The sequence below is a fragment of the Oncorhynchus nerka genome, linkage group LG19 (genome assembly GCF_034236695.1).
Source record: "Oncorhynchus nerka isolate Pitt River linkage group LG19, Oner_Uvic_2.0, whole genome shotgun sequence".
NCBI classification, from domain to species: domain Eukaryota; kingdom Metazoa; phylum Chordata; class Actinopteri; order Salmoniformes; family Salmonidae; genus Oncorhynchus; species Oncorhynchus nerka.
Window position 1 is genome coordinate 33200762 of NC_088414.1, and position 24142 is coordinate 33224903.

Sequence of the window (24142 nt, forward strand, 5' to 3'; positions counted from 1 at the left end):
CCAGCTTGCCTGACCTCTCCGGTTGCCATGGATACAGCGCACTATAAATAAAACCATTTTTTTTTCCCTCTAGCAGTTTGGCAGGGCTGTATGGCCTGCTCGCTGGTGGGGCTTATTTTCTCTCTCCCTCCCTCCCTCTCCACCTCTCTCTGTCTACTCTCTCCCTCCCTCACCACCTCTCTCTGTCTACTCTCTCCCCCCTTCTCTCCTCTTGATCATGAGGTGTCCATCAGTTTCCCTTATTCTCCCTTTTACACTTGACTCTCCTCTTACACTTTTTAGACCGAGACACTAACCGTGACACTACCAACTTTTTGACACAACATTCTAAAAATCATGGTAACCTAAAACACGGTGTGAGAGAGTGAGAGAAAAAGTGAGGGGGGAGAGAGAGTATGGACCTTATGAGAGGGGAGTTGTTTTGTGTGGAGGCCCTTTATACATTTTTTTTTTAAAGGACGCCTATTTTCTTCAAAGTGGCGGCAGAGAGGCGTTGTCAGAAGAGGGAGGCTGCGTGCTTGTGCACTGAATCAGGACTGTGCTGAAGATTTTTGTCTGGCGAGGCGAATCTCGGGAGGCTAGAAAATAATTTGGTCACGGCTGTGGGAGGTTGCTGGGGGCAGGCGGGCAGGGTGGGGGGTGAGGTTGGTGGAGGGACGGCTGGGAGGAGGCGGGGTTTAGACCGTCTCACTGCGGTGAGAACACGCTTGACACTTCATTCCTTTCCAGTTAATGCGGAGCGGACTGCAGGATGTTAACCCTATCCCTGCCTGCCTCCCTGCCTGCCTCCCTGCCTACCTCCCTGCCTGCCTCCCTGCCTGCCTCCCTGCCTGCCTCCCTGCCTGCCTCCCTGCCTACCTCCCTGCCTACCTCCCTGCCTACCTCCCTGCCTGCCTCCCTGCCTGCCTGGCTGGCTGCCTCCCTGCCTACCTCCCTGCCTGCCTCCCTGCCTGCCTCCCTGCCTACCTCCCTGCCTACCTACCTCCCTGCCTGCCTCCCTGCCTGCCTCCCTGCCTACCTCCCTGCCTACCTCCCTGCCTGCCTCCCTGCCTGCCTGGCTGGCTGGCTGGCTGCCTGGTCACTGGCCTCGTGCTGTGCTAAGCACCTCAACCAACCTGAAGACACCTTAACACCAGGGCTGGACATCACCATAATGAACCAGTGGCCAAATATAGGACACTGTATGTAAGAATGTGATTATTTGTATTGTGTTTGTATCGTGTGTATGTGTGTATGTGTCATGTCCAGTTGGTGAATATCTGAGTCACTTTTTAAGACAACATTATGTTGCCTCGGTGCTGGGTTTCTGTCATTGGGACTTGACCATGACATAACTGGAGCCCCCTGTCTGAGAGATAAGGAGCAGTATGACACATCTCTCTGTCTGCCTCAGGTGAATTAGACAGAAAAACACCCTCACGAGGAGATGATGGTCACAGAGCTGGAGGCCAATCACATGGTCCCTCTGAGGTTCCTATCCACGTCATAGTATCAGTATATAGTCCTATCCAGCCCATAGATAGACTTTCATTAGCTTCTTAATTCTATTCTTTATTCTCCCAGGCATGTCTAAGGCCATGCGTGGGAGCCTATTCTGTAGGTAGAAACAACAGTACCAGTGTCATTGGATATACTGTATGTTGCGCCATGAATGACTTTGGAGGACTTGTGCCTTTAGGCTGGCTTAAGAAAAGCTACAGTACAGTAGGACATCAGAGTTGCTGAATGTGAGACTCTATACAGGTGAATCCACCTACAGTAGTCTCCAACTATACTCCGAGGTGTGAGATCCTGTGATTGTTTAGGTGCACATCTTCACGTCTGTGCCAGTGTGTGCTGTGTGCTAGTGTGCTAGTGTGAGTGAGTGTGAAGACATGGTTAGCAGGGAGTTAAACCAGTCAGGCAGGGCTGTGGCAGTCCTCCTGCCCCTCAGACAGATTAATCATGCAAGAGAGACATAGCAGGCCCCTGCTCACTCTGCCTGGGGGTGAAGCCGTATCACATGGCCCCGGACCCCCACTCTTTCCTTGCTATGCTCCACTCCTCAGGGCTGGGGTGCTGGGAATGGGGCTGGTGGGGGAAGAGAGGGTGGTTGGGGGGGAGATGGTGTGTGTGCGGGGGTGATGGTGGGGGAGACGGGCTGGTAGAGGAAGAGGGGGTGGTGGAGGGGCTGGTAGGGGAAGAGAGGTGGTGGTGGAGGGGCTGGTAGGGGAAGAGGGGGTGGTGGAGGGGCTGGTAGGGGAAGAGGGGGTGGTGGAGGGGCTGGTAGGGGAAGAGGGGGTGGTGGAGGGGCTGGTAGGGGAAGAGGGGGTGGTGGAGGGGCTGGTAGGGGAAGAGAGGTGGTGGTAGAGGGGCTGGTAGGGGATGGGGGGTGGTAGAGGGGCTGGTAGGGGATGGGGGTGGTGGAGGGGCTGGTAGGGGAAGAGGGGGTGGTGGAGGGGCTGGTAGGGGAAGAGGGGGTGGTGGAGGGGCTGGTAGGGGAAGAGGGGGTGGTGGAGGGGCTGGTAGGGGAAGAGGGAGGTGGTGGGTGGGCTGGTAGGGGAAGAGGGGGTGGTGGAGGGGCTGGTAGGGGAAGAGGGGGTGGTGGAGGGGCTGGTAGGGGAAGAGGGGGTGGTGGAGGTTCTGGTAGGGGAAGAGGGGGTGGTGGAGGGGCTGGTAGGGGAAGAGGGGGTGGTGGAGGGGCTGGTAGGGGAAGAGGGGGTGGTGGGTGGGCTGGTAGGGGAAGAGGGGGTGGTGGAGGGGCTGGTAGGGGAAGAGAGGTGGTGGTAGAGGGGCTGGTAGGGGAAGTGGGGGTGGTGGAGGGGCTGGTAGGGGAAGAGAGGTGGTGGTAGAGGGGCTGGTAGGGGATGGGGGGTGGTGGAGGGGCTGGTAGGGGAAGAGGGGTGGTGGAGGGGCTGGTAGGGGAAGAGGGGGTGGTGGAGGGGCTGGTAGGGGAAGAGGGGGTGGTGGAGGGGCTGGTAGGGGAAGAGGGGGTGGTGGAGGGGCTGGTAGGGGAAGAGGGAGGTGGTGGGTGGGCTGGTAGGGGAAGAGGGGGTGGTGGAGGGGCTGGTAGGGGAAGAGGGGGTGGTGGAGGGGCTGGTAGGGGAAGAGGGGGTGGTGGAGGGGCTGGTAGGGGAAGAGGGGGTGGTGGAGGTTCTGGTAGGGGAAGAGGGGGTGGTGGAGGGGCTGGTAGGGGAAGAGGGGGGTGGTGGAGGGGCTGGTAGGGGAAGAGGTCAGTGAAACTTCTCATAACGCAGTGCTTTTCTTCCTCACCTTTTAATCTTTAACTTCTCATTCTGTGGGCATCAGGAGATAGAGGCAGAGGAGGAGGAAAACAGAGGCGTCCCTCTCTGCTGTCAACAACAACAGTCCCTTTTTTTATCTCTCATCGAGGGCCCTGATGGTGGGGGGTGGGATGAGAATTGTGTGTGTGGGGGGCTCCTGCACTCGCCTGGAAATTGCTCAGCGACGTCTCTGTGCGTCAGAGAACAGCCATTGTTGCGCTCACAGGGAGAGAGATCTAGTTAGGCGCCGTCTCATAGTTGTGTGTCTCTCTGTGTGTGAGTGTCTGCATGCATGGCTGTGTCAGTATGTGTGTGTGTGTGTTTTAGTGTGAGTGTCCGTGTGTGCACAAGCGTGTTTTGCTATGTGAATGTGTGTGCGTGGGATGTGTGAACATTCTCCACAAGGCTGATGTGTGGACTTCCAAAGAGTCTCATCCCCCTGACTGTGTCGAGATAAAACCTTGCGTGACATCACAAGGCCGTGCTGCCTCCTCGTAAAAATTGACATCACTCCTCCTCATCCTCCCTAACAATAGAACTACCTCCACTCTGTCTGGATGAGTAATCAAACACGTGGGTCTGAAGAAGAAGGACCACACTGAGGTTACAGGCTCATTTACCACACTGAGGTTACAGGCTCATTTACCACACTGAGGTTACAGGCTCATTTACCACACTGAGGTTACAGGCTCATTTACCACACTGAGGTTACAGGCTCATTTACCACACTGAGGTTACAGACTCATTTACCACACTGAGGTTACAGGCTCATTTACCACACTGAGGTTACAGGCTCATTTTACTCTCCTCCTCTCTCTCCGTGTCCCTCTCAGTTCGTGTCCCTCTCCTCTCCTCTTCTCGGTCCGTGTCCCTCTCCTCTCCTCTCTGTCCGTGTCCCTCTCCTCCACTCTGTCCGTGTCCCTCTCCTCCACCCTGTCTGTGTCCCTCTCCTCCACTCTGTCCGTGTCCCTCTCCTCCTCTCTGTCCTAAAGCTGCTCTCCTCCTCTCTGTCCTAAAGCTACTCTCCTCCACCCTGTCCGTGTCCCTCTCCTCCACTCTGTCCGTGTCCCTCTCCTCCTCTCTGTCCTAAAGCTGCTCTCCTTCGCTCTGTCCTAAAGCTACTCTCCTCCACCCTGTCCGTGTCCCTCTCCTCCTCTCTGTCCTAAAGCTGCTCTCCTTCGCTCTGTCCTAAAGCTACTCTCCTCCACCCTGTCCGTGTCCCTCTCCTCCTCTCTGTCCGTGTCCCTCTCCTCCTCTCTGTGCGTGTCCCTCTCCTCCTCTCTGTCCGTGTCCCTCTCCTCTATGTCCATGTCCATATTCTCCTCTCTGCCCGTGTCCCTCTCCTCCTCTCTCTCCTAAAGCTACTCTCCTCCTCTCTGTCCTAAACCTACTCTCCTCCTCTCTGTCCTAAAGCTACTCTTTTCCTCTCTGGCGGGCACTGCGTCTCCTCAGAGGTATAATGCTTTGCTTTGACTGGCAAGCAGGGGGCAGCCAAGAGAGGTTAAATGAGGCAAGTGATGTTTTATATTAACTACCAAAATAGGGAGCTGTGAGGGAAAGCCTATAGGGAGTTTCTCCTCTACTCTGGCTCTGAATTTCACTTTTGGAATCTAAAAGGAACAAAAGTTAACTGGGTGGATATTTCCTATATATTTCTGTGCCACAAAAAAATGGTGGTTATAAAGTGGATGAAGAGAGATAATTCTGTAGTACACACACACACACACACCACACACACACACACACATTTTCTGAGAAAACAGACACGACCTGCGCCTGGATGAGTCAAATGATTTTTTATTGTTCCACTGTGATTGTGCCACACAGGCCTGAGATCACACACAAAGTGCAGCACACACCTTGTAGGACAGCACTCATCACACAAGACAGTAAAAAACAACAAAGAGTGCAACCAATCAGAAAACTGAGAGAATAATAACAAAGATCTGAGGAGTATTATTTGGCATGGACCGTGTGGCTTGCCAGAGCTGAGGAGTATTATTTGGCATGGACCGTGTGGCTTGCCAGAGCTGAGGAGTATTATTTGGCATGGACCGTGTGGCTTGCCAGAGCTGAGGAGTATTATTTGGCATGGACCGTGTGGCTTGCCAGAGCTGAGGAGTATTATTTGGCATGGACCGTGTGGCTTGCCAGAGCTGAGTATTAGTTAGCATGGACCGTGTGGCTTGCCAGAGCTGAGTATTAGTTAGCATGGACCGTGTGGCTTGCCAGGGCTGAGTATTAGTTAGCATGGACCGTGTGGCTTGCCAGAGCTGAGTATTAGTTAGCATGGACCGTGTGGCTTGCCAGAGCTGAGTCTTAGTTAGCATGGACAGTGTGGCTTGCCAGAGCTGAGTATTATTTAGCATGGCCCGTGTGGCTTGCCAGGGTTTGGTCCACTGGGACACAGAGAGGAGGCATTTGACACAGTCATTGTTCCATCTCAGGTAGGTAAGTCACACACCGTGCTGCTTTGGCCAGGTTAAAGTCATGGGAGAAGTGGCAGTAAACGAGCGGAGAGTGCTGTTCCCAGGGATCAAGGAGGAACCACCTCACTGATCCTGTTCTACCAGTCTGTCCATACTGTAATCCACCCATCTCCTTAGTCATGACAGCTATGTATGAACTATTTGGCCCTGTCAACATTAGCACAGTTTCTCTCTATATAGTAGCCAACACCTCATAATGACGAAACACATATCACTGCATGTACTATGTCATTCAAGTTTACATTTGTCATACCTTTTGGAGATCACAAGTACAGGTTATGACCTTGATAGCATTGTACAGGCTTTGTGAATGTATTTTATGATACGTGTATCAATGAAGTAGGATTTGTACATGATAATATTTCAGAAACATTTTATCAACAGGTGAATACATGGTATGACATGGTCAATGATAGGGTTGTTCCATGAAATAAGGGATATTTTAAGGAATTGTGCACAAATAATTAACTTTAAAAGCCGGTTATATTAAATGAAGTGCCTTTTAATATAGACCACATGGACAATTCAATAAATCCAATGTGAATAAAGACTTGCTAAATTGCTCTCTGCATTCTGACGTCTCTCTGTGCACCCTCTAGCCACTGTGCTTCTACGCCGGCATTGCTTGCTTTGATTGATTGTAACTTCTAGACTTTAACCCACTTAACCAAGATGTATCCACATTTCCACCTTCCTTGTGAAGCCCTAGTTATTTTGTTGCTTTGATAAAGTCATTTCTAAAGATGATTATTTATTTCATGTGATTAGTTATTCATTTTAAAAAAGGTTAAAAAAAACTGTCCATTTTAAGGTCAAGTCTGTTACATGAACAGAAATCGCATTTTAATATGCTAAAACTATTCATTTAAAAAACACTTTTTTGAAGAAACATTGAACATCTAATAGTCATTGGCCATTTTCTGGTGTTTTGTGGTGGAGAACTGAGCAGGTCGAGCATCAACCCTGTTACCTATAGACAGACAGGCTATACATATTTTAGAGGCCTGGTCCAAAACATGATGTTATTTATATTTCCACACTTTGAGGTTGGAATAATACTGTGAAACTGTGAAAAAGATGATAATGCCATTTTAGTGTAAGAAATGTTTGAAGAAAAAAAAAAGACCTGAAATGTCGGCCTGTTTTGGTGGAATGGCGTTCTGGCCTGCCTGGTGACATCACCGGTAAATTTGTTAATAGACCAATAAGAAAGAGAGTTCCAAACCTCTCTGCAGCTAGGTTTACATTCTCCCCAGCCTACTCAGACCACTCCCAGACAGTCCTGCAGCAAAATTCTTGCTTGAGAAATTGTTCTTTGCTAAGAAGCTATTTTTGTTTTCTTGTTGACCATTTCAATTGAAATCACATTAAGGTACTTCACTGTTACCCAGAAATGATTTGATATTGAGATTAAAAACAGCTGCATTGGACGGTAACAAAAATATAAAATTGTGAAGCTTGCATTCAATTGCCCGTCCCTGTTGCACACAAAAAGCTTCCATTCCCTCTGTCACGAGGGGAGTTATGGCTGATTTAGGATGAAGTCGTCAATCCAGTTACTTTATTCAGCACTTAATGGGCCTTACTATAGTCATTTTCTTTTACCTCTTGAGACGGGAAAACATGTTTTTTATTAAGTTGAACATTGACGGAATGTTAAAATGAGGTGAAATAAAACTCAGTTACACTACTCAAAAGGCATCTAATTAGTGGAACCACCCAATACCTTTGTGAATATAAAAAGGCAAAAGCAGGATACAAAGGAAGATGCTGTTTACGATCAACGCTATTGGTTCGCCTTTCCCACAGAGAGAATTTACAGTACTGTACAATTTAAAATAAAACATGGTAAACATTTTTAAAAAGTAAACAAAAGTAAACATTTTAAAATCTCTATACCATTGCATTGCTTTTGGAGTAATAGCAATCGAGTCAAACGTTTGGTTGTGTTCCTGAGAGACTCATGTGGCCTGCATGCCTGTCCCCAGTGGCTGAGGCCCCAGGCTGGATGTCCAGCAATGTCCAGTGGGGCCTGGGTGGGGAGGGAATGGGGGACAGGGGGTGGGCCTGGTTGTCTGGTCCTGTCCTGTGGATTACCTGAGTGAGGGGCTGGCAACGAGACGCAGGTGGCTGGGTTTGGTGGGGATGGAGGGCTTGTTGCCGTGGGGGAGAGGGGTCTGTGTGGAGGGGGTGGGGCATGTCACACTGAAGGTCTTCATGAGCTGAGCCACCCGGCCACGCCCTGTACAGGTGTCCCCGCCCCCATCAGACACCACATCCTCAGACATGGTCCTGCGAGAGGCTGCCATCACACGGATATCTGGGAGAGGTAGACAGAGACAGAAAGAGAGAGGAATAAAAAAATAAAAAATAAAGAAATAGACAGAGATTGACAGAAAGAAAGAGAGAAAGACACAGACAGACAGACAGACAGACAGACAGACAGACAGACAGACAGACAGACAGACAGACAGACAGACAGACAGACAGACAGACAGACAGAAAGACAGACAGACAGACAGACAGACAGGGGGGCAGACAGACATGGGGGAGACAGACAGACAGGTGGGGAGACAGGGGGGAGACAGACAGACAGACAGACAGACAGACAGACAGACAGACAGACAGACAGACAGACAGGGGGGCAGACAGACAGACAGACATGGGGGGGAGACAGACAGACAGGTGGGGAGACAGGGGGGAGACAGAGAGGGAAAGAGATAAACAGAAAAAGAGAGAGAAACAGATGAACGGTTAGAGGTGTCTTGCATCAACTAATAGAGCTGAAGCGGACTATGGTTACTACGTTTTGGTGTGTTGGTTACTACGTCTTGGTGTGTTGGTTACTACGTCTTGGTGTGTTGGTTACTACGTTTTGGTGTGTTGGTTACTACGTCTTGGTGTGTTGGTTACTACGTCTTGGTGTGTTGGTTACTACGTCTTGGTGTGTTGGTTACTACGTCTTGGTGTGTTGGTTACTACGTCTTGGTGTTGGTTACTACGTCTTGGTGTGTTGGTTACTCTGTCTTGGTGTGTTGGTTACTACGTCTTGGTGTTGGTTACTACGTCTTGGTGTGTTGGTTACTCTGTCTTGGTTACTACGTCTAGGTGTGTTGGTTACTACGTCTTGGTGTGTTGGTTACTACGTCTTGGTGTGTTGGTTACTACGTCTTGGTGTGTTGGTTACTACGTCTTGGTGTGTTGGTTACTCTGTCTTGGTGTGTTGGTTACTACGTCTTGGTGTGTTGATTATAACGTCTTGGTGTGTTGGTTACTACGTCTTGGTGTGTTGGTTACTACGTCTTGGTGTTGGTTACTACGTCTTGGTGTGTTGGTTACTATGTCTTGGTTACTACGTCTTGGTGTGTTGGTTACTACGTCTTGGTGTGTTGGTTACTACGTCTTGGTGTGTTGGTTACTACGTCTTGGTGTGTTGGTTACTATGTCTTGGTTACTATGTCTTGGTGTGTTGGTTACTATATCTTGGTGTGTTGGTTACTACGTCTTGGTGTGTTGGTTACTATGTCTTGGTTTATATGTATTGGTGTGTTGGTTACTACGTCTTGGTGTGTTGGTTACTACGTCTTGGTGTGTTGGTTACTACGTCTTGGTGTGTTGGTTACTACGTCTTGGTGTGTTGGTTACTACGTCTTGGTGTTGGTTACTACGTCTTGGTGTGTTGGTTACTACGTCTTGGTGTGTTGGTTACTACGTCTTGGTGTGTTGGTTACTACGTCTTGGTGTGTTGGTTACTACGTCTTGGTGTGTTGGTTACTACGTCTTGGTGTGTTGGTTACTACGTCTTGGTGTGTTGATTATAACGTCTTGGTGTGTTGATTATAACGTCTTGGTGTGTTGGTTACTACGTCTTGGTGTGTTGGTTACTACGTCTTGGTGTTGGTTACTACGTCTTGGTGTGTTGGTTACTCTGTCTTGGTGTGTTGGTTACTACGTCTTGGTGTTGGTTACTACGTCTTGGTGTGTTGGTTACTCTGTCTTGGTTACTACGTCTAGGTGTGTTGGTTACTACGTCTTGGTGTGTTGGTTACTACGTCTTGGTGTGTTGGTTACTACGTCTTGGTGTGTTGGTTACTACGTCTTGGTGTGTTGGTTACTCTGTCTTGGTGTGTTGGTTACTACGTCTTGGTGTGTTGATTATAACGTCTTGGTGTGTTGGTTACTACGTCTTGGTGTGTTGGTTACTACGTCTTGGTGTTGGTTACTACGTCTTGGTGTGTTGGTTACTATGTCTTGGTTACTACGTCTTGGTGTGTTGGTTACTACGTCTTGGTGTGTTGGTTACTACGTCTTGGTGTGTTGGTTACTACGTCTTGGTGTGTTGGTTACTATGTCTTGGTTACTATGTCTTGGTGTGTTGGTTACTATATCTTGGTGTGTTGGTTACTACGTCTTGGTGTGTTGGTTACTATGTCTTGGTTTATATGTATTGGTGTGTTGGTTACTACGTCTTGGTGTGTTGGTTACTACGTCTTGGTGTGTTGGTTACTACGTCTTGGTGTGTTGGTTACTACGTCTTGGTGTGTTGGTTACTACGTCTTGGTGTTGGTTACTACGTCTTGGTGTGTTGGTTACTACGTCTTGGTGTGTTGGTTACTACGTCTTGGTGTGTTGGTTACTACGTCTTGGTGTGTTGGTTACTACGTCTTGGTGTGTTGGTTACTACGTCTTGGTGTGTTGGTTACTACGTCTTGGTGTGTTGATTATAACGTCTTGGTGTGTTGATTATAACGTCTTGGTGTGTTGATTATAACGTCTTGGTGTGTTGGTTACTACGTCTTGGTGTGTTGGTTACTCTGTCTTGGTGTGTTGGTTACTACGTCTTGGTGTGTTGGTTACTAAGTCTTGGTGTGTTGGTTACTACGTCTTGGTGTGTTGGTTACTACGTCTTGGTGTGTTGGTTACTACGTCTTGGTGTGTTGGTTACTACGTCTTGGTGTTGGTTACTACGTCTTGGTGTGTTGGTTACTCTGTCTTGGTGTGTTGGTTACTACGTCTTGGTGTTGGTTACTACGTCTTGGTGTGTTGGTTACTCTGTCTTGGTTACTACGTCTAGGTGTGTTGGTTACTACGTCTTGGTGTGTTGGTTACTACGTCTTGGTGTGTTGGTTACTACGTCTTGGTGTGTTGGTTACTACGTCTTGGTGTGTTGGTTACTCTGTCTTGGTGTGTTGGTTACTACGTCTTGGTGTGTTGATTATAACGTCTTGGTGTGTTGGTTACTACGTCTTGGTGTGTTGGTTACTACGTCTTGGTGTTGGTTACTACGTCTTGGTGTGTTGGTTACTATGTCTTGGTTACTACGTCTTGGTGTGTTGGTTACTACGTCTTGGTGTGTTGGTTACTACGTCTTGGTGTGTTGGTTACTACGTCTTGGTGTGTTGGTTACTATGTCTTGGTTACTATGTCTTGGTGTGTTGGTTACTATATCTTGGTGTGTTGGTTACTACGTCTTGGTGTGTTGGTTACTATGTCTTGGTTTATATGTATTGGTGTGTTGGTTACTACGTCTTGGTGTGTTGGTTACTACGTCTTGGTGTGTTGGTTACTACGTCTTGGTGTGTTGGTTACTACGTCTTGGTGTGTTGGTTACTACGTCTTGGTGTTGGTTACTACGTCTTGGTGTGTTGGTTACTACGTCTTGGTGTGTTGGTTACTACGTCTTGGTGTGTTGGTTACTACGTCTTGGTGTGTTGGTTACTACGTCTTGGTGTGTTGGTTACTACGTCTTGGTGTGTTGGTTACTACGTCTTGGTGTGTTGATTATAACGTCTTGGTGTGTTGATTATAACGTCTTGGTGTGTTGATTATAACGTCTTTGTGTGTGTTGGTTACTACGTCTTGGTGTGTTGGTTACTACGTCTTGGTGTGTTGGTTACTACGTCTTGGTGTGTTGGTTACTACGTCTTGGTGTGTTGGTTACTACGTCTTGGTGTGTTGGTTACTACGTCTTGGTGTGTTGGTTACTACGTCTTGGTGTGTTGGTTACTACGTCTTGGTGTGTTGGTTACTACGTCTTGGTGTGTTGATTATAACGTCTTGGTGTGTTGATTATAACGTCTTGGTGTGTTGATTATAACGTCTTGGTGTGTTGGTTACTACGTCTTGGTGTGTTGGTTACTCTGTCTTGGTGTGTTGGTTACTACGTCTTGGTGTGTTGGTTACTACGTCTTGGTGTGTTGATTATAACGTCTTGGTGTGTTGGTTACTACGTCTTGGTGTGTTGGTTACTACGTCTTGGTGTGTTGGTTACTACGTCTTGGTGTTGGTTACTACGTCTTGGTGTGTTGGTTACTATGTCTTGGTTACTACGTCTTGGTGTGTTGGTTACTACGTCTTGGTGTGTTGGTTACTACGTCTTGGTGTGTTGGTTACTACGTCTTGGTGTGTTGGTTACTATGTCTTGGTTACTATGTCTTGGTGTGTTGGTTACGATATCTTGGTGTGTTGGTTACTACGTCTTGGTGTGTTGGTTACTATGTCTTGGTTTATATGTATTGGTGTGTTGGTTACTACATCTTGGTGTGTTGGTTACTACGTCTTGGTGTGTTGGTTACTACGTCTTGGTGTGTTGGTTACTACGTCTTGGTGTGTTGGTTACTACGTCTTGGTGTGTTGGTTACTACGTCTTGGTGTTGGTTACTACGTCTTGGTGTGTTGGTTACTACGTCTTGGTGTGTTGGTTACTACGTCTTGGTGTGTTGGTTACTACGTCTTGGTGTGTTGGTTACTACGTCTTGGTGTGTTGGTTACTACGTCTTGGTGTGTTGGTTACTACGTCTTGGTGTGTTGATTATAACGTCTTGGTGTGTTGATTATAACGTCTTGGTGTGTTGATTATAACGTCTTGGTGTGTTGGTTACTACGTCTTGGTGTGTTGGTTACTCTGTCTTGGTGTGTTGGTTACTACGTCTTGGTGTGTTGGTTACTACGTCTTGGTGTGTTGGTTACTACGTCTTGGTGTGTTGGTTACTACGTCTTGGTGTGTTGGTTACTACGTCTTGGTGTGTTGGTTACTACGTCTTGGTGTGTTGGTTACTATGTCTTGGTTACTATGTCTTGGTGTGTTGGTCACGATATCTTGGTGTGTTGGTTACTACGTCTTGGTGTGTTGGTTACTATGTCTTGGTTTATATGTATTGGTGTGTTGGTTACTATATCTTGGTGTGTTGGTTACTACGTCTTGGTGTGTTGGTTACTACGTCTTGGTGTGTTGGTTACTATGTCTTGGTTACTATGTCTTGGTGTGTTGTTTACGATATCTTGGTGTGTTGGTTACTACATCTTGGTGTGTTGGTTACTATGTCTTGGTTTATATGTATTGGTGTGTTGGTTACTATATCTTGGTGTGTTGGTTACTACGTCTTGGTGTGTTGGTTACTACTTCTTGGTGTGTTTGTTACTACATTTTGGGGTGTTGGTTACTACGTCTTGGTGTGTTGGTTACTATGTCTTGGTGTGTTGGTTACTATGTCTTGGTTACTATGTCTTGGTGTGTTGGTTACGATATCTTGGTGTGTTGGTTACTACGTCTTGGTTACTATGTCTTGGTTTATATGTATTGGTGTGTTGGTTACTATATCTTGGTGTGTTGGTTACTACGTCTTGGTGTGTTGGTTACTATGTCTTGGTTTATATGTATTGGTGTGTTGGTTACTATATCTTGGTGTGTTGGTTACTACGTCTTGGTGTGTTGGTTACTACGTCTTGGTGTGTTGGTTACTACGTCTTGGTGTGTTGGTTACTACGTCTTGGTGTGTTGGTTACTACGTCTTGGTGTGTTGGTTACTACGTCTTGGTTTATATGTATGGGTGTGTTGGTTACTATATCTTGGTGTGTTGGTTACTACGTCTTGGTGTGTTGGTTACTACTTCTTGGTGTGTTGGTTACTACTTCTTGGTGTGTTTGTTACTACATTTTGGGGTGTTGGTTACTACATCTTGGTGTGTTAGTTACTACGTCTTGGTGTGTTAGTTACTACGTCTTGGTGTGTTGGTTACTACGTCTTGGTGTGTTATTTACTACGTCTGGGTGTGTTAGTTACTACGTTTGGGTGTGTTAGTTACTACGTCTTGGTGTGTTGGTTACTACGTCTTGGTGTGTTAGTTACTACGTCTTGGTGTGTTAGTTACTACGTCTTGGTGTGTTAGTTACTACGTCTTGGTGTGTTAGTTACTACGTCTTGGTGTGTTGGTTACTACGTCTTGGTGTGTTATTTACTACGTTTGGGTGTGTTAGTTACTACGTCTTGGTGTGTTGGTTACTACGTCTTGGTGTGTTGGTTACTACGTCTTGGTGTGTTGGTTACTATGTCTTGGTGTGTTGGTTACTAAGTCTGGGTGCGTTGGTTACTATGTCTTGGTTACTATGTCTTGGTGTGTTGGTTACTATGTCTTGGTGTGTTAGTTACTACGTCTTGGTGTGTTAGTTACTACGTCTTGGTGTGTTGGTTACTATGTCTTGGTGTGTTGGTTACTATGTCTTGGTGTGTTGGTTACTATGTCTTGGTGTGTTGGTTACTATGTCTTGGTGTGTTAGTTACTATGTCTGGGTGTGTTGGTTACTATGTCTTGGTTACTATGTCTTGGTGTGTTAGTTACTATGACTTGGTCAGTTGCAAAGCCTCCCTGTAACTGGGAATGCTAATGATAGAAGTCTTGATTATTCATGGAAAATTCTCCCTGATTCTCTCTCCTCACCTATTTTTCACAGAATATTGTCCCTGATTCCATCTCCCCACCTATTATTCACAGCATATTGTCCCTGATTCCATCTCCTCACCTATTTTTCACAAAATATTCTCCCTGATTCCATCTCCTCACCTATTATTCACGGGATATTCTCCCTGATTCCATCTCCTCACCTATTATTCATAGAATATTGTCCCTGATTCCATCTCCTCACCTATTATTCACAGAACATTGTCCCTGATTCCATCTCCTCACCTATTATTCACAGAACATTGTCCCTGATTCCATCTCCTCACCTATTATTCACAGAATATTGTCCCTGATTCCATCTCCTCACCTATTATTCACAGAACATTGTCCCTGATTCCATCTCCTCACCTATTATTCACAGAACATTGTCCCTGATTCCATCTCCTCACCTATTATTCATGGGATATTCTCCCTGATTCCATCTCCTCACCTATTATTCACAGGATATTCTCCCTGATTCCATCTCCTCACCTATTATTCACAAAACATTGTCCCTGATTCCATCTCCTCACCTATTATTCACAGAACATTGTCCCTGATTCCATCTCCTCACCTATTATTCACAGAATATTCTCCCTGATTCCATCTCCTCACCTATTATTCACAGAATATTCTCCCTGATTCCATCTCCTCACCTATTATTCACAGAATATTCTCCCTGATTCCATCTCCTCACCTATTATTCACAGAATATTCTCCCTGATTCCATCTCCTCACCTATTATTCACAGAATATTCTCCCTGATTTCATCTCCTCACCTATTATTCACAGAATATTCTCCCTGATTCCATCTCCTCACCTATTATTCACATTGTCCCTGATTCCATCTCCTCACCTATTATTCACAGAATATTGTCCCTGATTCCATCTCCTCACCTATTATTCACATTGTCCCTGATTCCATCTCCTCACCTATTATTCACAGAATATTGTCCCTGATTCCATCTCCTCACCTATTATTCACAGAACATTGTCCCTGATTCCATCTCCTCACCTATTATTCACAGAATATTGTCCCTGATTCCATCTCCTCACCTATTATTCACAGAATATTGTCCCTGATTCCATCTCCTCACCTATTATTCACAGAACATTGTCCCTGATTCCATATCCTCACCTATTATTCACAGAATATTGTCCCTGATTCCATCTCCTCACCTATTATTCACAGAATATTGTCCCTGATTCCATCTCCTCACCTATTATTCACAGAATATTGTCCCTGATTCCATCTCCTCACCTATTATTCACAGAATATTCTCCCTGATTCCATCTCCTCACCTATTATTCACAGAACATTATCCTTGATTCCATCTCCTCACCTATTATTCACAGGATATTGTCCCTGATTCCATCTCCTCACCTATTATTCACAGAACATTATCCCTGATTCCATCTCCACCTATTTCTGTGCTTTCCCTTTCTCCCGTTCTCTCTACCCCTCTTCCTCCCTCTTTTCCTACTCTCCCTTTCTCTCCAACTCGTTCTTTCTGGGCTGTGGTCTGCCAGACTGGAGGCCATCCTCAGAGGAAGTGGAGCAGGGACGCAGCTGGGTGTAGTGTGTGCGTTTGTGAGAGAGAGGCCACAGTGTTTGTGAGGGGGTGTAATTGAGGGATGGCGGGATGGGAGCTGAGGAGCAGAGGAGAGGAGGAGGGCTGCAGGGACAACGATGGAGAGCAGACAGACACCACAAGGCTTGAGGAGCAGAGGAGAGGAGGAGGGCTGCAGGGACAACGATGGAGAGCAGACAGACACCACAAGGCTTGAGGAGCAGAGGAGAGGAGGAGGGCTGCAGGGACAACGATGGAGAGCAGACAGACACCACAAGGCTTGAGGAGCAGAGGAGAGGAGGAGGGCTGCAGGGACAACGATGGAGAGCAGACAGACACCACAAGGCTTGAGGAGCAGAGGAGAGGAGGAGGGCTGCAGGGACAACGATGGAGAGCAGACAGACACCACAAGGCTTGAGGAGCAGAGGAGAGGAGGAGGTCTGCAGGGACAACGATGGAGAGCAGACAGACACCACAAGGCTTGAGGAGCAGACTATTTTTAGAGCCGTCCCCGGGGAACACAGATGTGTACACACATACACACTCACACATATACACACACACATACACACATACACACTCACACAAACACACTCACGCATACACACTCACGCATACACACTCACGCATACACACTCACGCATACACACTCACGCATACACACTCACGCATACACACTCACGCATATACACACACACACGTTCATTTTACAACACATATAGATTGGTCAGACACATGGTCACTCACACCACCTTCTCTCCAACACACGCATAACCACACACACACACAGACTCAGTCACGCATGCGCCCATCTCTGACTAACCCCACCTCATAAAAGTCAGACACATGTGTAGAAGTTCTGTATGCAGCCCAGCCATTCAGTTCTATGGCCAAAGAAGAGTTGAAGTGAACACTTGATAGCGGTGTGGCATGAAAGAGAGAGGCCTGAACTAGCTTTAAAGGTTTTCCTTTTCGTTTGTTGTTTTTTCTACTTTCCTTCGCTTGCCCTCTCTCGCTCCCCCCCTCCCTCAGCCTTCCTCTGCCGCCCTCCCTTCCTCTCAGTCTCTCCCCCCCTCCCTCAGCCTTCCTCTGCCGCCCTCCCTTCCTCTCCGTCTCTCCCCCTCCCCGTCTCCCCCCCTCCCTCAGCCTTCCTCTGCCGCCCTCCCTTCCTCTCCGTCTCTCCCCCTCCCTGTCTCTCCCCCTCCCTCTGCCGCCCTCCCTTCCTCTCCGTCTCTCCCCCCCTCCCCGTCTCTCCCCCTCCCTCAGCCTTCCTCTGCCGCCCCTCCCTTCCTCTCCGTCTCTCCCCCTCCCTGTCTCTCCCCCTCCCTCAGCCTTCCTCTGCCGCCCTCCCTTCCTCTCCGTCTCTCCCCCCTCTGCCGCCCTCCCTTCCTCTCCGTCTCTCCCCCTCCCTGTCTCTCCCCCTCCCTCAGCCTTCCTTTGCCGCCCTCCCTTCCTCTCCATCTCTCCCCCTCCCTCAGCCTTCCTCTGCCGCCCTCCCTTCCTCTCCGTCTCTCCCCCTCCCCGTCTCTCCCCCTCCCTCAGCCTTCCTCTGCCGCCCTCCCTTCCTCTCCGTCTCTCCCCCTCCCTCTGCCGCCCTCCCTTCCTCTCCGTCTCTCCCCCTCCCTCAGCCTTCCTCTGCCGCCCTCCCTTCCTCTCCGTCTCCCCCTCCCTCAGCCTTCCTCTGCCGCCCTCCCTTCCTCTCCGTATCTCCCCCTCCCTGTCTCCCCCCTCCCTCAGCCTTCCTCTGCCTCCCTCCCTTCCTCTCCGTCTCTCCCCCCTCCCTCTGCCGCCCTCCCTTCCTCTCCGTCTCTCCCCCCCTCCCAGTCTCTCCCCCCCTCCCTCAGCCTTCCTCTGCCGCCCTCCCTTCCTCTCCGTCTCCCCCTCCCTCAGCCTTCCTCTGCCGCCCTCTCTTCCTCTCCGTCTCCCCCTCCCTCAGCCTTCCTCTGCCGCCCTCCCTTCCTCTCCGTCTCTCCCCCCTCCCTCAGCCTTCCTCTGCCGCCCTCCCTTCCTCTCCGTCTCTCCCCCCTCCCAGTCTCTCCCCCTCCCTCAGCCTTCCTCTGCCGCCCTCCCTTCCTCTCCATCTCTCCCCCCTCCCAGTCTCCCCCCTCCCTCAGCCTTCCTCTGCCTCCCTCCTTCCTCTCCGTCTCTCCCCCCTCCCTCAGCCTTCCTCTGCCGCCCTCCCTTCCTCTCCGTCTCTCCCCCTCCCAGTCTCTCCCCCTCCCTCAGCCTTCCTCTGCCGCCCTCCCTTCCTCTCAGTCTCTCCCTTCCTCTCCATCTCTCCCCCTCTCCGTCTCTCCCCCTCCCTCAGCCTTCCTCTGCCGCCCTCCCTTCTCTCCATCTCTCCCCCTCTCCCTCAGCCCCCTGACCCGCGGTTCCTGTGTTAATGTCCTCTCGCCGCGCTGCGTGGGCCTGCTTCTGATTGTCTCGCTGTGTTGTGTGGTCGCCACGGAAACCCTGGATAGGCTCCAGCAATTGAGGCGGACACACATACACGCACGCACACACAAACACGCTCGCATACACACACAGGCACAGGGTAACACACACATTCATGGTCAGAGGCTTTTTTGCGCTTGGGGTTTTGGTACTGGTTCTGAGTGGAAAGCTTAATGCAAGGAGTACATGTACAGTATATGCGTGTGTGTGCGTGCGTGAGTGCGTGCGTGTGTGTGTACTTGCACGTGTTTGAGAGTGCCAGTGTTCAATGAGTTGAAATGTTTTATTTTTTCATTTATATTTTCATCCCTCTGTGTATATATCCATGTGAGGAAGGTTAACCTGATACCTCTCTGGAGGTAGAAATTAGACACCAGACTAACCTGTCTTAACAAACCAAAAACTGCCCCAACCCAGGCCGAATACTCTGCCTGAAACCCAAAGCCAAACATCAAGCCGATGAACTCTCAGCTCTGTCAATGCAAACGGAGTGGAAGAAAGCAGTCCTCTCCGCGGGTTAACTAACTGTGCAGCCATTTGTACAAAACCTTGGCAACACCTGATCACAGTTGCATGACTTTCCTTCTGCTCTCAAGCAACTGGTCAATTCAACGGTGACTGTCTCACTGAGAACACTGAGACAGGTCGCTGCCACTTCACACCCCAGCCCACCCCAACCAATACAAAGAGTAGGAGGAGAAGGGGGGCTGCGTTGTCACCCATCAGCACCAAAATACAAGCAGGCCTATCTCTTTAAATACCTCCTCCTTTCTGGCAGGGAGGGACGGGGCAGAAGTGGGGCACAGGGTAGAATTCCGGAGTGGCTCGTCTGTGCAATGAGCCAGGCCGCGGGGGGGGGGGCAGGGTCAGGAGGAGGAGGGGGAAGGAGGGGGTGTATGGCATGGCGCTGTGTGGAGGCTGGGGGCCCCATAACTTATCAGCTCCGGCCGAACGTCACCCAGGCCCAGTCGCCCAGGGCCAGAATCGGGAAGTAGCACTGGAATGTGTGTCCTTCCCTCTGAAGGTGAAGAGAGGAGAGGAAAGCCGAGGGAGAAGAGCACAAAAAGCCACACTCCACGAGCCAGCAGCTGCAGGAGACTGATACACTAGCATGCACACGTATAAACAATACTCACTACCCCAACCCCCCACCATTGACGGGCATGACTCTAGGTCAATATACTCATTAACACACTCATATCTTATACATCAACACATATTAAACCCACAAATAAAACCTGTGGAAACACATATAGTAAAATCCCATACATAAAATATGGGCACCTACATGTACAGCATTTGACATTTTAGTAATTTAGCAGACGCTCTTATCAAGACTGACTTACAATTAGTGCATTCATCTGAAGATAGCTAGGTGGGACAACCACATATCACAGTCATAGTAAGTACAACCCCAAATAAACACAGCATGTACACAGAGACTAAACCATAGCTGTCTCTCTCTGTTTGCCCAGCTCTCATTGGAGAACAGTTGAATATATGCTTTTTTGGTTACTACATGATTCCATATGTGTTATTTCATAGTTTTGACATTGTCACTATTATTCTACAATGTAGTGAAGACATAACTATGAAATAACACATGGAATCATGTAGTAACCCCCCAAAAATGTTAAAATCAACATATTTTAAATGTCAGATTCTTCAAAGTAGCCACCCTTTGCCTTGATGACAGCTTTGCGCACGCTTGGCATTCTCTCAACCAGCTTCATAGGGTAGTCACCTGGAATGCATTTCAATTAACAGGTGTGCTTTGTTAAAGTTAATTTGTGGAATTTCTTTCCTTCTTAATGCGTTTGAGCTAATCAGTTGTGTTGTGCCAAGGTAGGGATGGTATACAGAAGATAGCCCTATTTGGTAAAAGACCAAGTCCATACTATGGACAGAACAGCTCAAATAAGCAAAGAGAAAGGACAGTCCATCATTACTTTAAGACATGAAGGTCAGTCAATCTGGACAATTTGAAGAACTATGAACGTTTCTTCCAATGCAGTCGCAAAAACCATCAAGCGCTATGATAACACTAGCTCTCATGAGGATCGCCACAGGAAAGGAAGTCCCCAAATTACCTCTGCTACAGAGAAATGGACATTAGACCAGTGGAAATCTGTCCTTTGGTCTGATGAGTCCAAATTTGAGATTTTTGGTTCCAACCGCCGTGTCTTTGTGAATTGCAGAGTAGGTGAACGGATGATCTCCACATGTCTGGTTCCCACCGTGAAGCATGGAGGAGGTGGTGTGATGGTGCTTTGCTGGTGACACCGTCAGTGATTTATTTAGAATTCAAGGCACACTTAACCAGCATGGCTACCACAGCAATCTGCAGCGATACGCCATTACATCTGGTCTGCACTTAGTGGGACTATAATTTGTTTTTCAACGGGACAATGACCCAACACACCTCCAGGCTGTGTAAGGACTATTTTACCAAGACGGAGAGTGATGGATTGCTGCATCAGATGACCTGGCCTCCACAATCTCTTGACTTCAAGCCAATTGAGATGGTTTGGGATGAGTCGGACCGCAGAGTGAAGGAAAAGCAGCCAACAAGTGCTCAGCATATGTGGGAACTCTGTGGAAGACTGTGACTATCTCATGAAGCTGGTTTGAGAGAATGCGCAAAGCTGTCATCAAGGCAAATGGTGGCTACTTTGAAGAATCTCAAATATATATTTATTTTTTTAACACTTTTGTGGTTACTATTTGATTCCATGTGTGTTATTTCATAGGTTATGCCTTCACTATTAATCTACAATATAGAAAATTGTAAAATTAAGAAAAGTGAAAACAGGATTAGACATTTTTGCAAATATATTGAAAATAATTAACAAGTATTTAAAAGTATTCATAAGTATTTAAAAGTAATAACTACTTAAAAGTATTCAGACCCTTTGCTATGAGACTTGAAATTGAGCTCAGGTGCATCTTGTTTCCATTGATCATTGAGTTGTTTCTACAACTTGATTGGAGTCCACCTGTGGTAAATTCAAATGATTGGACATGACTTGGTAAGGCACACCTGTCTATATAAGGTCCCACAGTTGAATGTAAATGTCAGAGCAAAATCCAACCCCTGAGGTCGAAGGAATTGTCCGTAGCGCTCCGAAGACATGATTGTGTCGAGTCACAGATCTGGGGAAGGGTACACTGAAGGGAAGCATTGAAGGTCCCCAAGAACACAGTGGCCTCCATCATTCTTAAATGGAAGAAGTGTAGAACCACCAAGACTCTTCCTAGAGCTGGCCACCTGACCAAACTGAGCATTCAGGGGAGAAGGGCCTTGGTTAGAGAGGTGACAAAGAACCCAATGATCACTCTGTTAGAGCTCTAGAGTTCCTCTGTGGCGATGGGAGAACCTTCCAGAAGGACAACCATGTCTGCAGCACTCCACCAATGGCCAGACGAAAGCCACTCCTCAGTAAAGGCACATGACAGCCCGCTTGGAGTTTGCTGAAAGGCACCTAAAGGACTCTCAGACCTTGAGAAACAAGATTCTCTGGTCTGATGAAACCAAGATTGAACTCTTTGGCCTGAATGCCAAGCGTCATGTCTGGAGGAATCCTGGCACCATCACTACGGTGAAGCATGGTGGTGGCAGCATCACGCTGTGGGGATGATTCTCAGGGGCAGGGACTGAGAGACTAGTCAGAATCGATAGAAAGATGATTGGAGCAAAGTACAGAGAGATCCTTGATGAAAACCTGCTCCAGAGCGCTCAGGACCTCAGACTGGGGTGAAGGTTCACCTTCGAACAGGACAATGAACCTAAGCACACAGCCAACACAATGCAGGAGTGGCATCTGGACAAGTCTCTGAATTTCCTTGAGTGGCCCAGCCACTCTAAAATGACATACCCAAATTGAAATGCCTGTAGCTCAGGCCCTGAAGCAAGGATATGCATATTCTTGGTACCATTTGAAAGGAAACACTTTGACGTTTGTGGAAATGTGAAAGGAATGTAGGAGAATATAACACAATAGATCTGGTAAAAGATAATACAAAAGAAGAAAAAAACAACAACGTTCTTTTGTATATTTTTTTGTACCATCATCTTTGAAATGCAAGAGAAATGCCATATTGTATTATTCCAGCCCAGGTGCAATTTAGATGGATGTACAAAGTAGTGTATGTGCAAAGTTTTAGACCAAATTAACCATTGCATTTCTGTTCAAAATGTTGTATTAAGACTGCCCAAATGTGCCTATTTTGTTTATTAATAACTCTTCATGTTTAAAATTGTGCACTCTCCTCAAACAATAGCATGGTATTATTTCACAAAAATAGCTACTGTAAATTGGACAGTGCAGGGAGATTAACAAGAATTTAAGCTTTCTGCCCATATCAGATATGTCTATGTCCTGGGAAATGTTCTTGCATGCTAATCGCATTGGTCTTCGTTAGCTCAACAGTCCCATGGAAGGGATAACGATCCCGAAGATGTTTTAACCAGATCCAACATCTCTGGAGAGACCTGAAAATAGCTGTGCAGCGACGCTCCCCATCCAACCTGACAGAGCTTGAGAGGATCTGCACAGAAGAATGTGAGAAACTCCCCAAATATAGCTGTGCCAAGCTTGTAGCGTCATACCCAAGAAGGCTCGAAGCTGTAACTGCTTCCAAAGATGCCTCAAAGTACTGAGTAAAGGGTCTGAATACTTATGTAAATGTGGTTTTAAAGTTAAGAAAAACCTGTTTTTACTTCATCATTATGGGGTATTGTGTGTAGATTGATGAGGGAAAAAAATATTTAGTCCATTTTAGAATAAGGCTGTAACGTAACAAAATGGAGAAAGTCAAGGGGTCTTTCTAAATGCATTGTAGATGTACTGTACTTAGCGCAGGCAAAAAAATGTTTCAGCATCTCTGCTTCGGCAGGAAAAGTAGTATAATGAATTACTTTTTTTTTCAATTCATTACTAAAAATAACACCACCGAAGACATCACTTCACTGTGAAAGAGGCTTTATCTATGTTGGTTGGTGATACGGATTCACACACGAGTGAAATAAGTAAACAACAGATATATGTTTGTTGTTGTCAATGTTTGATGCTGTAACACTTGGGGAATAGCTCACAGATTAGCAAGTCCTGTCATGATTACTTGCTTGGTACAGGCAGGCACATCAACGGAGGAATTAGAATGATTGTTCTCTGTCTCAGGGAAATAGTTGTAGTGTTTAGCTGTATATATGCAGCTAACTGGTTGGTTGTTTAGTCTTGTTTATACTGATGTCATTCCTATGGAATTGGCCCAGGCTGCGTGCTATAGCTAGTTAGTTAACTAGTCAGTCTGACAGGCAAGAAAAAGTTGTGTTTAGCAGCAAATTTGGCGAGAGCTCGTGTTTTCTTCTTGTTTGACAGCTTAGCTGTCGTGTTAGGGTAGTAGAGGCCCGTGCAATGTAGCTCATATGATGAGTTGGATATTTGTTTACATAGCCAGCTAACAAGTTACTTGTTTGTCCTGTTTCTACCGATGCAATTAATCTGTCCCAGCTTCGTAACTAATCAGCTTACATTGGCAAACTCTTTAGTTAGTCTGTCAGGCAAGAAAGCAAGAGTTTATTGGAGGAGAGAGAGAGAGAGAGAGAGTGAGTGTGTGCGTGCGTGTAATTGGGAGGCGTGTAACTATCACACAATTCATTATG

The 24142-nt window shown here is 47.4% G+C and overlaps 1 protein-coding gene and 1 pseudogene across 2 annotated transcripts in view; both read right to left on the reverse strand.

Annotated features, from left to right (window-relative positions):
* Positions 1-5044: 5044 nt before the first annotated feature.
* LOC115147060 (foot protein 1 variant 1-like) lies at positions 5045-7804 on the reverse strand (annotated as a pseudogene).
* The window catches only part of LOC115125639 (mucin-2-like), a 58589-nt gene continuing 39491 nt past the window's right edge, over positions 5045-24142 (reverse strand). For both annotated transcript variants that reach the window (XM_065004890.1, XM_065004889.1), the window contains exon 8: positions 5045-8072. In XM_065004890.1, the coding sequence (XP_064860962.1) occupies positions 7846-8072 (227 nt within the window). In that variant the 3' untranslated portion in view covers positions 5045-7845. The remainder of the gene's footprint in view (positions 8073-24142) is intronic.